Source organism: Hirundo rustica, chromosome 20 (genome assembly GCF_015227805.2).
Source record: "Hirundo rustica isolate bHirRus1 chromosome 20, bHirRus1.pri.v3, whole genome shotgun sequence".
Classification (NCBI taxonomy): Eukaryota; Metazoa; Chordata; class Aves; order Passeriformes; family Hirundinidae; genus Hirundo; species Hirundo rustica.
Genome location: NC_053469.1, coordinates 136414 through 153873, shown reverse-complemented (window position 1 = coordinate 153873; position 17460 = coordinate 136414). Strand labels below are relative to the sequence as shown.

The window sequence follows — 17460 nt, the reverse complement described above, 5'->3', positions numbered from 1 at the left end:
AGAGGAAAGTGTGTTGCTTGGCAGTACACTGATAGGATAAACTCAAATAAGAATCGTCTGTTAAATGATTGGAGATTCATATGAAATTAATTTTCTTTAGCCTCTTTGAAGGGGAGGGAAGTGTAGGGAAAATATCTTTCGTATAGTGCCTTTGGCTTTGATACAGTTATTGGTGTTGTGAGCATCGGGACTTGGGAGTACATCTCAAATCTATATTGAAAGTTGTTTTTATAGTTTATTCTCAAATTGAATTTTTCTGCCTTGAAAAGCACACTCATACACACTTAGTTTTGATGTCTAAAGATGTTTAAAACTTCTCTGAGTTTGATAGGCACTGAAAACCGTTAGTAACCAGGAGACTGGAAAGACACCTTCTAAATACATTCTGGGCATCATGCAGTATCTCAAAGCTTCCCCTGTATGCCTCACTAGACTTTGGTTCTCTGACATGCAAACCTGCAGGCCAGTCTGATGGGCAGGGTGGAATCCTGCATGTAGCTACCAGTCCACAGAGCCAATGTTTTCCTGTTTTCCTGTGATGCCTACACACACTGTGCCTGAACGTTGCTTTTAGAGAAGCTGTAAATCAGAGAAAGGTGCACCACCCTTTTGCCTCGCAGCTTCAAGTACCACTCTCAATTACCAAGAAACCCACAAAGTTCTGTTTGATTGCCTTGGAAAAACACACACGGTTCACTGCCCCGCAGCATCATCACCCAGACCTGAACCTGACCCCGGTTTTCGTTTGAAGGTTCCGAGAGGTTCGTCGGTGCTCCGGGAAGAGAGATACACAGCCCATGCTGCCGCGAGGGGGCGCGAACGAACGGCACTTCACTGATTCTAATGCGGGAGCGGCCAGAGGCGCTTGCTCGGCGGCCTGGCCGCGGTCCGGAGGGGCCGCCCGGGCATGCTCGGAACCGCGGGCCCGCGACCACCGCGCGCCCGGCCCGACCCCACGGAGCCGCGTGCGCCAGACGCGCTGCCGACCGCCAGGGGGCGCGCCGGGGGTGGCGGGCGCGGCCAAGGACGGCCGGCAGCACCTGCGCTCGCGCGCTCCCGGCCCCGCCCGCGCCCATTGGCACGCGCTTCCCGCGCGGGAGGCGGGTTGGCTGGAGCGCGCGTCAGTCCGCGGCGGCCCCGACACCGCCCATCGCGGTCCCCAGCCGGGGCCGGGCCGCGTCCTCGGCGGCGCTGAAGGCGTCCTCCCTGTCACCGCGGGAGTCTCGTGGGCGTTGCTGGGTGATCGGGCCCGATCTGGGTGAGCCGCGGGACGAGCCCCGCGTGCCCGGCAGAAAAGGTGGGACCGGCCGCCAACCGCCCTAGTCCCTCCGCCTTCTGCCGTCCCCCGCTCCCGGTGTGTGTTGCGGGGGCGGAGCTCTGCGGGCGACGGGCCCGGACGGGCACCCACCATCCGAAGGCGCCGCTTGCGGGGGCCGGCGGCTCCCGGTCTCCTGGAGGGACAGCTCGGGGCGCTGCCGCATCGCCGCCGCCGTGGCGGGTCCGGGCGCCTCCTGCGCGGGGCGCGGCAGGTGCGCGGGAGGCGGGAGTGGGGGGGCGCTGGGCTCTGGCGGGGCCGGGCGGGCGCTTTCCCCGCTCCGCGAGCGCCCGAGCGGCCCCGCGGCCTCTCTCGGAAAGGGCCCCGGGCCCCTCCCCGCCGGGCGATGTCGCTCCGGCGCGGGGCCGGCGGTCCCCATGGCCCTGCCCGCCCGCGGGGGGGCTCCGGGGCTGGCCTGCTGCCGTGGGGCGGGGCGGGCACGTCCAGTTGGTGCTGCAACTGCAGTTGCAGTTAGCGGCGCGAGTCCGGGCGGACAGCCGGAGCAGCATTGGTGCGGATGTGGGGTGTAGAGGGAGCAGATGGAAACCGCCTAGGGTCGGCCACGTCTTCCTCTGTCTTTAGGAATAAATTTGAAAACTGTTTGCATATCATGTGGATGAAACGGTGCGGGATTTTTTTTAAGAGCCTTGACTGTGATCTGTTTTCAAATCACTTCATATAGTTTTTGGTCTAGCTTCTGCAGGCTTATGTCAGCCTGGGGCTTTGGCATGTAATGGAAGGAGAAGGAATGGCTGTTGAAATTCTTGGTTGTAGAAGTACATCATGCCTTTTCTCTGTGGTTGATTGTTCTGAACCCAACAAAATGGAGTACATGTATTCTTGCAATGCTAATTATTGAAAAAATTGAAATGCGTTGGTGCCTCTGAAATACAGGAGGATATTCCTTGCCTCAGAAACCTTATCTATGAATGTTGCAATCTGTCTTTTACGTCCAGCTTGATAGTCAGATATTATTTTCTCCTGTTGACCATTCATGCCATGCCTAGTAGATATTCTTCATGCCTGAGAAGGACAGGAAGCTGCTGTAAAGGGCAGGACTACACATACTTGTTTGTTCATTTTCTGCATGTTGCCCGTCCTGCATGATGTAGCACCAGTTTGAAGAAAAATAACCTCAAAGCACTTTCAAACCAAGTAATTTCATTTGTTTTTCTGTTTATTTGCCTTATTTTAATGAAGGGAAGGCATTTAGAAGTTTAGGTGCATAGTAATTACAAGGTTTACATTTTACTAAAACACCATGTGATGCAGGGCAGACAACGGGCATCATGTCTGTAATTTGATTGAAATACTTCAGTGGATGCTAACCCATTTTTAACTACTCATTTTGATTCTTCTGTGAACTAGGATCAGTTGCTTGTGCAGGGAATGCCTGCTGGATGGGTTTTGGATGTGTCAAAAACATACTGCTTTTCCAGCGAAAGATAGCTTGCTTTGATGCCAGTAGGAATTGCATATAGTTATAGTCTGGAAGATAGACTTTTTTAAGGGGGAGGTTCCCTAGTGATAAAAGAAAGTAGAGGCACAATTGTAGCACCAATTGGTCTGCAGTGATTTTTAACTTTATCAAAGCAACATGGGCTTTAATGGGATTTTCATGTCAGTCTATATAAAAGAAGATGTCTTTGAGATTATTTTCCTCTCTTTTGATGCATAATTTTTTTAAACATTAGGTTTTATGAAAGTTGGTATAAGGCAAAAGAGGAGAAAAGGGAAGGGCTATGCCTAATATAAATGTTACTAAAATGAGTTACCTAAGCAGTATTTTTCTCAGGATTGGTGGTGCTTGTGTTTGGTGGAAGAACTATGGCTTTGTTTGCTGATAGAGATAAAAGAATTACTGTGGTTGGGTTTGTATCCGTTTTGCTTTGTTTAGTTAAGCCTTGAAGAAAATGGTGCGAGGCTGAGTAGTATTTACAGTTCATAAAGCACCTTGAAAGAAGTGAGTGAAACCAATAAACAATGCATGTTGGCTTGGACTTGTGTTGATTGACAGAGTGGAGAAGAGTTACAAGCACATAGTCATAGTATATTTAGCTACAAAAATTATAATATGTTGCTCTTCCCTCTCTGTTGTATATGTAGTTCTTTTGAGTTTGGGAATTTATCACATACCAGTGAAAGTAGAATGAGGAGCTAACAGTGAAAGTTGTGAGGGAGAGGTAAGAATTAAAAATACTAGAGTACATGTTTCAGGTAAGGAGTGCCCTGTTTGAGAAGAGTTGAGTTATGAAATAAATGTCACCATAATCCTGTTTTCCTGGTATTTACAGGAATGTTATGCTTTTACACAAGAGACAGAACTGCTGAAAAGCCAGAGCTAGACCCAGCAATGGACTAATGGGGATGTGCAGCAAAATGGGTTGAGAGCACAGCTGCCTTATTCTACCGTAAGTATGCAATTGTATTTAAAGTTACAAGTATTTCATATTTTCACTTATATTTGATAACCGGAGATTGTAGACGTGTCTGTCAGTTCTCTTCTGTTTAGATAACTTGGCTTGTAGTAGTATTTTACTATAATTTGCAGATACATTTCTTTTCTTGTAACTCTTCCATGAAGATTTCCTCAAAATATAACTTCCCTAAACATATATCTTGGTATTCTAAGTTATTCAGGTTTGCAGACTTGCTTGAAGGGTAATGACTTTTGAGGGAGGACTTCTGCTGGAGAGAGCACTGGAGCTCTGTTTTGATGCGGAGCCTTGATTTCTAGTAAAGATTTCTAGACACAGATAAAATTCCAGTGTATGCGAAGTTCTTCAAATACTTGTACTTTTGGGAAAGGATGCTGTCAAGAATTAAGTGGTCTTGCATCAGTGTTGCTCAGTGCTTTTGAGGTTTGTGTTTCTCTAGATTAGCAAGTATCCATGTAGCACTCAGCAGCTGATGCCTTTAAAGATGTGAGGAAATTTTCCTCTGCAGATCCTTCCAGGATGGTTTGCTCTGTCACTGCAGTGACAAACAGCTTCTAAATTGTGCAAGTTCAAAAGGTTTTTTAAATCCTTTTGAATTGTCTTGGGGTTTTTTGTTGTTGTTGTTGGGGGGGGGTTTTGTTTGGTTGGGGGTTTTTTGGTTGTTTTTTGTTTGTTTGTTTGTTGGTGGTTTTTTTTGTTGTTGTTTGTTTTGTTTTGTTGGTTTGGTTTGGTTTGGGGTTTTTTTTTGGTTTTGTTTTGTTTTAATTAAAGTTAGGATACTGACCTAAAAGAAGCCTAATGGGGAGGTGGGGGAGGTATGTAAGCATCTAGACATGGAGAACAAGCAGTGTGTTGATTTTGATACTGCAATGGTATTTGCCTTTTTGTCTTTATTACCGGTAGAATAAAAACATGGGACTTCTCCCCAACCACCACCCTGCCCTTAAGAGGGCTGAAGCTGGACGTGAAGTAGATGGTGATACAAGTTTCATATCAGTGACTGATTGCAAGCACGGGGGCAAAAATATAACCCTGTTATTGTTTCATTCTGTTTTCATAATAGAACCCTTTTCTTCCAGTAGTTAGCTAATGTACTTTTGTTTGTACTCTGTGCCCACAGCACCTGAGTATGACTTTGTTCATGGTTCCTCAAGGAATGAGAGGTTCTAGTGGTCAACATCTGGAAGAATAGTGTAGGAATGAAGAAAAGGAAAATGAAAGCAATGATGAAAAACAGTTCAGAACTGAATATGAGCTCTGTGCGGTGTGTTGTAAATGTGTCTTAGGCTGGGTGTTGCCAGTGTTGCGTAGTAGTATATTGTTGGTCTTGCTGAAGCAAGATTTTTTTAGGTATTCTTCATTCCCTTATTTTGATCGATGCCAGTTAACCATTCTGATGTCTGATACCAAAATCTGGGAGGCATATCCTCTGAGGAGCAGCTGAGGGCTTTGTGATTATCTAGTTTGGAAAAACGGAGGCTGATTGGCAACCTTGTTGCTCTCTGCAGCTTCCTGAGAGGAGATGTGGAGCAGGAGATGGTGATCTTTTCTGTCCCTAATCCAGGGGCAGGACATATGGGAATGATTCAAGGCTGCAGGGGGGGGTGTTCAGACTGAACATCGGTGAGCATTTCTTTGGTTGAGAAGGTGGTCAAATACTGGAACAGGCTTCCTAGAGTTGCGGTTGGTGCCCCATGCCTGTCAATGTTAAGAGCCTTTGAACAATGCCCTTAATAATATGCTTTAACTTCTGGTCATCATGAAGTGGTCAGGCAGTGAGACTAGATGATCACTGTATGCCCCTTCCAACTGGAACTAATCTGTTATAAATTTATTTTTAAAAAACTCAGATCCTACTGATTACTTCCTTTGGTTCTAACCAAGTTTATCAGTGCCCAGTTAGGGCCCTAGTTCACTAATTGTTTTCAATGAACCAGCTAATTTAAGCTTAAGAAGGAACAGTTATCTTTTGGTAGAATGCTGAGGTGTATTTTCTTAAAAGCATGTTGCAGCTCTCAGTTCATGATTCAGTGATATTAGGAAAACCATAATCAACTAACGAAAATAGTAAGTAAATGGTTTTTGAGATCAGCTAAGCCAGTTGACTTGTGGCGTCTCGGATGACTGAATTAGGGCTGGTGGGAAGTATATATAGCTCAGTATTTTTCCCTCCAATGAAAAAATCAATAAGAACAACATTCATCTGTGGTTGCTGACATGGTTATTTTTGTATTTGCTGAAAGCAATGTTAAGAGTCAGTAACTTCCTCAGATTGCTCTGCTAGCATTCAGAAATTAGAGCACAGGGACTTTATTGGCCAAAAGTGGTTTTATGTGCTTAAGTCTCAGTGACTTTCTTTTGAGTTGGGTAATTAGTACTGAGACTGAACTTGTGGGCACTTAGACTGCATTACATGCATATTACTAACAGCAATATAAAATTTGCATTTTGCTTTCAGAGAGTGTTGCTTCTGTGGCATAGATAACGAGGTTTGACAAATGCTGGTAAAATAATGACTCTAAGTTTTACTTCTGTGCTTGGTTTTGATGGTGGTATTTTGGGGGTTTTTTTTCCAGTTGTTTTTGCACTGTCTTCAGTTTTGCTTTGGAGAACGCTACGTATCTAAATGGGTGTGTCAAATTGGCCAAGAAGAACAGACAACCTCTGGTGGTATGTATGTTTGCATCCTGATTTATCCACTTTGCTCCTGGCAGCCTATGAAGGAGATCAACTGCAGTGTGCCCATGAACCTTCTGTGCAAACAGATAAGGTGTTTTCTTAGTTTTGATTTTTAGCACTGGTTGTGTAATGCATCATTTTAATGATTAACCTGAGCAAGTTGAAAGAAATTGTAAGAACCAAAAGCTGTGAAAAGAAGCTGTGTGTCATTTTAGTGACTTTTTACCTTTTATTTCCAACACTTCGGGCCTTTGATAATTTTTAGAATTTCAGAAATATCTTTTTAATCTTGCTGGTGTGAAATATGGCAAGTATAGGGGAGATTCATTTTTAATATCTTTTTCTATGTTGTCTGACAGCCTCTTCACACCATGGGCTTAGTATTAGCTTCTGTGTCATTTTTTGTGCAGAGTGATGTGTTCTGCAGGTGGGGAAACACTTCAAATGATCAAGTGGACTTGACTTAAAAGGATAATTGCTTCCTATGACTTTCACGAAGGTAGCGAAACAAGTGGGTGTGTAGAGAATTATTTTTTCATAGATGTGACTCTTGGAGAAATCTTTGCAATATAGGAAGAAGCAGTGCATTTTTAGTGCTTGTGTTATATTTGGAACGTTTTGGGGGTAGGGGGTAAGGCGAGAGGAATCTATTTTGATCCTGTCTAGAATGAAAGTTTCTAGCCTTGCAAGATTTATGTACATGCTGAATGTTGAAAGGCAAAAGTATATTAGTGCTTTTGGGTTTAGGTATTAAACATTTTTGTCTCACTTTGACTTGGTGTAAAACTGAAACTGGGCATGGTACAAGTTCACATGGGATTTTTCTTTCCTCTTTCACAGCGTTATTGAGTCCCCATGTGCTGGAGAACCTATTCAGAAAGGTAGGGATGGAGGACACAAGGATATTTTTGTGGCCTTAATGTAAATGCCACATGTTAAAGAAATTACATCTACAGAATTACCTTTCACTTTAGGATTGTAAGGACTATTAAGAAGAGCAACTCCAGACCTAGAAATACTTAGGAGCCTGTTAGTGCTGAAAATGAGTTTATCAGGAGAAAAGATAAAAGAAATTGAATCTTGCCTTGTTTAGCAGAGAAGATTTTGACGTATTTCAAGTAAAATTAGTGACTTGTTTCATGTGAGATCCTGGGGAGAATTGTTTGTCTTTGTAGGAATGAGACGTAAAGACCTCATATTTCTAAAGAGAGTAAAATAAGTGGTTATTTTTATTCTTAGCTGTTTGCTTTTCCAGATTTTTTTCTGTTAGTGTGATCGGTGTCGTAGGAGGGAATGCGAGGATACAGAGGGAGATGTGGCAGTGTCCCTTGCTGCATGTCTGAGCAGCTGCAGACTTAGCTGAAAGAGTCCATGCACAGGAATCAGTGTCAGTGCCTGCCATAGGCTGGTCCATGTATGCTGTGGGGAATGATGACACAACCATGCTGTTTTCTCAGTTAAAGAGCATCAGAGCTTGAGCTGACTTGTAGTTCTGTAGGCAGCTCGTGGTAGCCTGCAGTTTCTGAGACTTCGTTCTGTCTAGGAGGGACTTCTATATAAAACCTAATTCAACATAAATGGCAAATAATACACTTTTTTCCCCCTGCATTTCTTGAGTTGAGTGGAGGTAAGGGTAAGGACTTGGCATGGCTTTAGCAATGTTCGATTGTACTCCTTCACATTCAGTACCTGGAAAAAAAAAGAGCATCTATCTCCTAATATAATCTTGTTTCCTAAGTCCTTTGCTCTGAGAAAGAAAAATGAAATATCTTGTATTAGTGGGTTATCATCTGTGAGCATCTTGGGGTTTTTTTAATAAATTTTATTTATTCAACAAATAATTTGCTTTGCAGGATTTTCTGTTTTCAGCCAGTGCTGGCTGAGCTGAAACTTCCTGGATCTTGTGGAGAGCATGTATAAAAGGAATGACCTCATGGCCAATGTGATGGTCACCTCCGCCACTCCAGAGGTACAGTTCCTTGGGGTTTATTAGCTCCTGTATCAAAATGGAAATTTTGGCTTGCTTCAGCTTTCACAGAAGCCCTTTCAAGTCAAATATCACATGATTTGTAAGCCAAAGAGCTAACATAGCAAGAGAATAATTGTAGAACACTCCATGGTTCTTGGTGTTCACAGCCATGTTTTTTTATTGTTGTTGTTGACGATTACTCCTTTTGTTTCGTTTTAAATAACATTTTTGACCTGTTACTCTGTAACTTAGAGCAGCCATGTATTATTAGCAAGTTCAGAACAATGGAATATCAAAATGAAGTAATGAAGTCTATCAGAAAGAGAACCCAGAAATATCCAGCCGCATTTTTCCCCTTTTTTTTTTTTTTTTTTTTTTTTTTCCTTTTCATTTTACTGGTCTTCTAGAAAATTATAAATTTTGTTCATTTTGATGTTGGTTTGTACCCTTTGGGGACCAGGCAGCTCTTTGGTGCTACTTCCAAGAGCCGCCTCGTTCAGCGTCAAGCTGCTGTACACAGCTAATGGTCTGTTTGTTGCTTCATGACAGCCAACGGAACACTGCTTGGGAATTAGTTGCTTGAGTTTTTCTAGTTGTTTGCTTTCATCTGTTATTATGATGAAATATTATTAATCAGCTAAAGCAAATCTTGTCCAGTAAAGGACACATTTTAAATGTGAGATTGGAGAAACTCTTTCTCAGCTTTAAGATGGACAGTAATACTGCATATGTATTCCAAAGTTTGGTACACCAAGGATTTATAAAGGAGCCTATTAATAATCTGTTACCTGTTTTCTCTTTTGCTTTTCCATACCTAATCAAATCTTATGATGACCCTTTTCAGTTTTTCGTTGCCAGGTTTTTTGGTTTGCTACATTAAATAAATGAAGACCCATAGTTTTCAATAAGTTTACAGGGTTTACCAGATTGTTGAATATATAATAAACATCACTTATCTATACATAATTCTCTTCGGAGAATATAATCAGATAATAATGTGATTATTATTACATATTTTCAGTGCTTGTAGCAACTGCCTTGTAACTAAGTGTTTATCATTGCAAGGACAGTTTCTGTGCTAGGGCTTAATGTCTTCGGAGTGAAGAACAACATCAACAGTCTTTTGGAAGTCCAACAAGACTATATTAATCTTGATCCTTTACTCACTTCCTTCAGTGGATACTGAGGCAGTGCTTCTCTTTCTGAATGCTGACATGGCACTTGCCTGATAAAACATAACGGTCTGCATTTCTACTAATTTCCCTTTATTCTCTTCTTGGGTTTGACTGGTACAAATGTCAGGCTTTCTTAATCAGTAGCGTGCAGGTTAAATTTCAGAATGTGTCAATTTTCCCTTTGTTATAAAGTTGTGGATAGAGCAGGTTGACTTGGAGCTACCCAGTCTTTACTTTGTGCGTTTAATTTTAAAAATCCTGTGGAAAATGCATCTTCAAAATCTCAACACATTTCCTTTTGTGTGACAGCTCTTTCATTTAATCTATGATTTTAAAAATGTCTTGCTAAAATGAAAATTTCATAGAGCTAAAATTTTAAGTTGTAGTTTTTGCAGAAGGAAGTTGGAAACATTTGTGAACAGTGCAAAACTAAATTTGATAATTTGGTGTCTGAAACTTCTTGAAGTTCATACGTTTTCTTGTCATTAGATTTTACACTTTTTTTTCCCCTGATTTTTGAGATGAAATTATCATTCTGCAGATAAGCCTACTATTTTTTTCTTTGTAGGGTAGTAGCAGCTCAGATTCTCTGGAAGGGCGAAGTTCAGATTATGCCAATAAAAGCTACGATGCAGTTGTATTTGATGTGTTGAAAGTAACTCCTGAGGAGTTTGCTGTAAGTAGAAATGTTATTTTTGCAATTAAACTTGTGTAAAACCCCCCCAAAAAACCCTTTTAAATAAACTTCCAATGTTTTTGAAAACAAATTTCTGACTTTATGAACTTCAATAAAATAAGCCTGTCTTGGGATTTAATCATTTAGTACTGACCTGACACAGCATATTTGTTTTACTTTATAAAGTCATTTGCATTTTTTGAAGTCTTTTAGGAGACCCTAGCATAGGTTAGTTCTGGTCAGTGAGGAATATGAGTATGGTTTGTAGTTACTGAAGGGCAGATGGAAATATACATCTTATTATATTACACATTATATTACATAATGTAAAATTCTGTCTTCGTTGCAGAGCCAGATAACATTGATGGATATGCCAGTATTTAAAGCTATACAGCCTGAGGTAGGTTTTCTTAAACCATCTGCTTACGTCTTTTCAGTGTAAATATTCAGTGCCTGAGGAAATGTGACAATTCAAATAAGGCTTTTTTGTTCAAAAATGCTCACCTTCTTGCACTGCACTAATATTTTTCTAGGCATAGTCCCTGTTAGCACTGTGAATCTGTAATCCAGCATGAGTTCCTTTGGTTTGTCATCTGTTGCCAAAGGAGATGACTGTGCTTTTCTGGAATTTTTCTTGTCTTGCTTTGAGTGGAGTGTTTCTTCAGGATAAGTGTATCAAATGTAAAAATTGTCTGTTCTCCCTTCTGCTGCTGTTTTTCAATTCATACCCGATTTCAGAGTTTGACTCATGCCTCTGGCCATAATCTCAATTTTAGGCTCCATCAGCTGCTGGATAAGCTTTTTAATTTGTGTGATCATTTTTAAGATTCAAAGTAATAAATGCTGGGAATAAATCAGCCCAAATCCTTAAAAAATGGTATATTATTGTCTTTTAAGATTTTAACCTTTTAAGAAAGACACAGAAGGGAACTTGAGGCCTGTTGAGGAAAAGTGATTGAAGTTAACATAGACATTTGAAAATCAGCGAAAAGAACTTGAGAAATGAAGAATAAAAGTAGTTATCAGAGTAGGACAAATTTGCATAAAAATATGATAAATTTATTTACTGCAAAAGGTACAAGAATCACGTGACTCCATACTTGTATCCATTGTGGCTTGTTGTTTTCTTGTCCTAAGGTTAGAATATCCTGGTTATGTAAAGGGCAGTCCCTGCACCCCCCATAATGTCAGCAGAACTGAATTTCTGACAATATCAGTAGGGGCAGTCAAGTTTAGAAGGTTTTTAGTGAAAGCTCTAGCCGCTAACTAATTTGGTCACTAACAAAACAAGTCATTATTTATTACAATACTTCAGAGAGATTAGCAGACTTCTATTTTGCAAAATACTAATTTTTTACTTCCTTCCTATACTGTCTGTTGTCTTTCCTTCCTGTCAGATAATTATTTATTTTCTCCCATGAACACTAAGACAGTTTTATGCTGTCAGGTCATGGCAGCATAAAATATGACAGTTCATGCTTCTGAAATTACATGTGTGCCCCAGGCAGTTGGGGAGACTTTTCTTTCCTGTGGGGGAAAAAATGGCAAATGTATAATGCAATAAGAAATTAGCTATACCCATAGAAAAATCTGCTTAGAAAAATTCTCAATATGTACAAATTGATACATGGATACTTTTTCATAAGGAAGTTTTGTTTAGATATAAATACCAGAATACCAGAACAAAATACCAGAACAAAACTGAGGGGTTTTTTTATTCTAACTAGTTGCCAAAAGCAGAGGTAGTGTCATACTCTGAGGAGTAACTAAAAATAAAAATACTAAACTATAATTGTCATTTTTAGAGTGAATTTTGCATTTACTTTAGTTGCTATGAAACTTGTGCCAGAATTTTATAGCAAAAAGTATCCCCAAACAATTGATTTGCTATTCTTTTGCGTTGTCACTTGCTTCATTTTGCCTTTTGGAAATGAAATTTCCTGAAGTACTACTCTGGCAGATAGATGTAACTCACTGAGGAATGATCAGAAGGAGAACTACTGTATTTTCAGCTTCTGCTAGAATATAGGTCTTTGAATAAGTAGCAGTTACCACGAACTATTAGTTGTTAATTGTGCTTTCTGATTTTCATTTTATTGGAATCATCAATATAGTTTGTTTGCCAAAAACAAACAACTGTTTCTATCCTGAAATTCTGCCAGCTGTGGGATTAGATTTTAAAACAAAAAGTAGTCCGTGTATTTGTCATGAACCTGCCCCTTGCTATTCAGTAAGTTATTAGACTAAGAAAGTTAATATTTTGTGGTTGAAATTTAAGATTTTAGTCTTTTAACGTGACCTTATGCATGGATAGAATTACCTAAGATTTTAGAGTTTTGGTTGCTAAGTCTTATCTCAAACACACAGACATCCTTTAAGCATGGTGTTCACTGAGGCTTTTTCCTGCTTTCAGCAGCCATTTCTAAAAAACACATCTGTTTTAGTTGCAGAAGTTTAGAAAGAGGATGTCTGGTTAACAATTCTTTGTTCTCCAGCAGAAATAATTATGCTTACATTTTAGATTTACATGTAACTTTATTTATTTTGTTTTCCAAGTCCTGAAATTGCAATCTCCACAAATTCAGGGTTTTGCACACTTAATGGGAAGTTTCCTCTAACTCTGCGCATTGAGGAAACTGCCAGTATCCTTCTGTACAAAAATAAACAAAAAAAAAGATGAAGTGTAATTCTAGAACATGGTATATTGTAGCAGTATAAGAAAAATCAGCAGGGGCAATTTTGAATCACTCACTTTTATCAACCTTCCTATTCAGTCTGAATTTTAAACCTAGTAAAATGATTTTGCTGTACACAGGATTTCCGTTATTACTCACTAGCCCTCTTGCAGCCACTTAAAATCCTTAGGTTACTGGCCTCTTCTGCTTTCCTGACAAAGGTAAATTTTTCTGTCCCCTGTCCCTAGTAAAATGTCTGGGATTTTTTTTTTTCCCACATAAATATAGGATTTCTAATATCGTAAGACCAGACATGGACTCTTCATGAGGAGAATCTTTTCTCATTTTTATCTGCAGTTTTAAGTGCTGGAGATGGAGATTCGAAATATGTTTGGAACTGGAAGTGTTTTTCCTGCTGCTCACATGGGCATGTACAAATCTCTAGCGTGTGTTCCATTTATCAGCATTACAAAGTGCTTTTCACAGGCAGAATACTCTTTGGCTGACTCTGCCTTTTCATGTGAAGGTGTCTAAAATTAGTAGTGTACATTTGGAAAGTTGAACAACATTTTGATTGAAACTGAGACTTCTGGTTCTAAAAACAGAAGAGTGATTTAGAACTAGCGTTAAGAACTCATTTCTGTATTTTAAGGCAATTTTTAAATGTGTTTCCTAGGAACTAGCCAGCTGTGGATGGAATAAGAAAGAAAAACACACCCTCGCTCCAAATATTGTTGCCTTTACTAGGAGGTTTAACCAGGTATATAATTTGATACTGTCATGAACAGGTACTGTTTGACAGTGTCTTTGAGTATAAGTTAAACGGAGCTACTCATGTGAATTAAAACCTATTTTTTCCAAATGAGGATTAAGATTTTTAAATGACAGCCCCTGTTTTCAATTGCTTTGTCCACATTTTCATGTTGTTCCTCTAGACCGTTTCTTCCTAATTATTAGTTCCTACTTTGTTTTGCTATGGTGCAACATTAGTGATTTTGTTCCTTTGTTTTTCTGGGTTTCACTTGCTCATTTAGTTACCTTGGTGTTCTTACTTCTCTGCCTCTTATGGTGGTAATGTTTCAGTGCAATTGCAGTGATACAGATGAAAATTCATGGGATCAGAAATCTTTTCTTTCTTTACCCTGTTTTCTTCTTAGAGCATTGTGAGAGTTGCAAATATTTCATCTAATAGAATAATAAGTCCATTTTTTTCTAATAAATTAAAGTTGTTTGTGTTTACTTTGTAGGTCAGTTTTGGGTTGTACGAGAAATATTAACAGCACAGACCTTAAAAATAAGGGCAGAAATACTGAGCCACTTTGTGAAATAGCTAAAGTAAGTGCAGATTTCTTACACTATCATTTTAAAAACTAATTCCTTCTTGTTGTTTCTGCACTACTCCTGTGAGCCCTTGTTGGTTTGCAGAGGGTAAGAATTCTGTTTTAGCATATCTGTATGTTGTACCACATGAGTAAGATAAAGGCATGAGAACTGTTCTTTTCTACTTGGTTAGGTGAAACTACCCAGTTCAGTGTGGCTGATCTTGTACCTTTTGCCTACCAAGTTTAAAAGTGGTTTTGGCCAATTTTGTGTTGACAACATCAAATGTGATTGTAAATTTTTCTGGCTTTTGTCTCCCACCATTTTCAAAACTTAACTTTTATGAAAGAAATTTCTTGGTTCTAAAAGAGCTATTGTGAGGCTTGTATTTTCTGCTTGCAATATGCAATTGCTGGTATAGAGCATGCTGTTAAGCTCAGTTACTTTAATAGAGTTGAGCGCTGCATTTTACTCCTAACTTTAAGATAAAACAAACAAAAAAATTAAAAATACTTACCTCTTTCACAGCCTGTGGTCAATTCTGTTTTATATGAAAATGAGTGACCACAGCATCTTGATCCATGTCCCAAGTGCTAATTTTGTATGTGTGAAATTGTGTATGTGTGTAGGTAATTAAAATAACATTTTCCATGTAGTACAAACCCGTTTTTGTATGGTCCATATTTCCAATCAATTTCCTTAGCAGTTTTGTATTTTAGAAGAGAATTTATCTGGGTAAGTTACTGGCACAAAAAAATAGTCCAAGTAAAAGGAATATGTTTGACCTGGAGGTCCTGGACTGTTCTTAGAAATAACTAAGTTGTGGTGTTTGTTTGGGTTGCACAAGGGGGAGCACTGCTCTCTTTCATTCTTTGTTTTTTTACTTTTTCTGCTTTTCCCTCTATAAAGATCTTCCTTAAATGCTTCTGAGCAGTGAGTAAATGGATCACTCAAGGATGAATCCAGCCTCTTTTTAAGCTTTACAAAGAAGCTACATGACAACAATCCTCATTTTTCTATTTTAAATTTTTATGCTTGTTGTAGCAAGCATTACCATCTTGACAGCTTTATTCCAAAGGATTGTCTGGCTGAGATCAGTGTGTTTTGAGTAATTGTCAACACACAGAGTAAATTTAAAGTACATTGAAGTGAGGTAAATTTTTCCTATACGACAGATTGCAAAGGCAAAAGTTGTATTTATTCTGAGAGTGTTTGTGTAATGCATCTTTGCATCTTTGTGTAATGTTTTTGCTTGATTAAGTCTTAAATTTCCAAAATTGCATGAATTTTCAAGAACAATGCATCAATTTTTTTTTTCCTATTTTCTGTTCTTGAATGAACAGCCTTAGAAAATAAACTGAAATCAAGTACTGTTTGTACTCTCGAAACTGAAATGCCTATTATATTGATGAGTCTACTTGTAAAATTGACAACTTTTAAAGTGGTCTTAAGAATCTTGCAATGATAGGCAGCATTGTATCCAATATTTTGTCTGCAGTCATATATGAAAGCTTTGTGTTTTATTAGTGAAAAAATCATGGTTTATTAATGCAGCTTTGATATTAATTAATTCTGCTTCGCTTTCCAATGTGCTAAAAGCTGTTATTCCCTTTTTTCAGAAGCTTCTGGAACTGAACAATCTTCATTCTCTTATGTCTGTGGTGTCAGCACTGCAAAGTGCACCTATCTTCAGGCTGACCAAAACTTGGGCTGTAAGTGTTGCCTTGACCCTGGTCCCTTCTGTCTTGCTTGAATTCTGAGGTTCTTTGGAATTTGTCATAATGTGAACTCTGGAGGAAGATGCTTTTATGTTCTTGTTTTTGTGGTACTATGGTAGCAGAAGTAGTGGTTTGTTACATGTTTTGTGAAGAGTAGAGTTTCGGCTGCATCTGTTTTCCTGTAAATTTCCTGTTTACCTGTGTGTTCTAGAAGTCACTGGTTATATATATATATATATATGTTCAAGAAGACTTCTGTTGATAAGTAATCTTAGAACACCCTTGTCCAGAATGTGTATCAGTGTCCCCTTATCCAAAACATAGTGTATCATTTAATACATTACCTAAAAGGAAGGAAAAAGTCATGTTACAAATATACAGGTGTTAATTTTGTGATTCTTGTGTGATGCATTTCAGTTTTTGTTTGTTTTAGAAATTAAAAACATTGATAATTCTGTTTTCAGAAACTCCATCTCTGGAAGGCAGAATTTCTTAGCAAAACTTAGAGTAAATTTAAATATTTCTTTAAAGAGGAATATATAATGATAGGTTATTTCTACTGTACGTAATATTTAACTAGACAAAGGTTTGGGTAATTCTCATTAATTAAGTATTCCACACTCCATAGATCTCATTGACTGTTCAGAGCTTATAAATAAAGGTGGCTATTCTTAAGTCTTAGATAAGTTTATCAAGCTTTTAAAATGCTTGCAACTATTTTATGATTTAATTGCTCAGAATAAGGTTATAGTCTAATGAAAAAGCAAGTGCCTGATGTCTTGAGTGGCTTGATGAAGCTGGAAATAAATAGGGAAAATTGCTCATGTATGAAATGAAGTATGTGACTAATTTGACTTAGACCTAAAGAGGTGCTAGGCTCTTTGTAGGCACAGTAGTTCAAAAATGCAATACAATTCTCAGTGTTGCTGAATTATTCTGATATATTGATTTTTATCCTTTTTATGTTATTTTTTATTAATGGCTAGACTTAAAAGCTAAGTAGTACAAGAACTGGAATTTTCCAGAGGAAAAGGTCTATGAAGGAATGTGCTACGGAGCAGCTGTCTGTTGTCAGAAAGGACACATGCAAGAAGCCAGTGTACAGTGCCATAATTCTCTACTCACTCCCAACTCAATTGGCTTTTAAAACCATCTTATAAAGATTGCTGGGGTTTCTTAAACTAGCTGAAACAGGAAATGCATTCTTATAGCTACAGTTCTGTATTTTATGTTTACTTTTCAGCTCCCTGAAAAGTAAACTAGGATTTTTGCATTCCTAAATGTTTTTCTAGTTTTCGGTAATAAGTCTAATAAATAGAAAATATGGATTTAATATCACAAAGATTTACTTTCCATATACTTTTTTTCTGAAAAGTTTTCTTACACTTTTAATAAGGTACTGTTGAAATGGCACAATTTGCATTTATTTAGAGCATTTTACATTGCTGTTTGTACTTTTAAATTCAGAGGTTTTTTAGCAACTCTGCTGTTTTGA

The 17460-nt window shown here is 39.0% G+C and overlaps 1 protein-coding gene across 7 annotated transcripts in view; it reads left to right on the top strand.

Annotated features, from left to right (window-relative positions):
* Positions 1-17460, top strand: part of RALGPS1 (Ral GEF with PH domain and SH3 binding motif 1) — a 94952-nt gene that overhangs the window by 13896 nt on the left and 63596 nt on the right. For 5 of the 7 annotated variants that reach the window (XR_005703720.2, XM_040083270.2, XM_040083269.2 and 2 more), the window contains exons 1-9: positions 1244-1297; positions 3610-3726; positions 6330-6423; positions 7273-7313; positions 8286-8401; positions 10145-10252; positions 10602-10652; positions 13604-13687; positions 15867-15959. Coding sequence is in view for 6 of the 7 variants with exons in the window: in XM_040083270.2 (XP_039939204.1) it covers positions 8345-8401; positions 10145-10252; positions 10602-10652; positions 13604-13687; positions 15867-15959 (393 nt within the window). In the remaining variant the exon portion in view is untranslated. Of the gene's footprint in view, positions 1-1243; positions 1298-3609; positions 3727-6329; positions 6424-7272; positions 7314-8285; positions 8402-10144; positions 10253-10601; positions 10653-13603; positions 13688-15866; positions 15960-17460 lie in introns of those variants that run through there. The other 2 variants (XM_040083265.1, XM_040083266.2) reach the window with 2 other exon arrangements.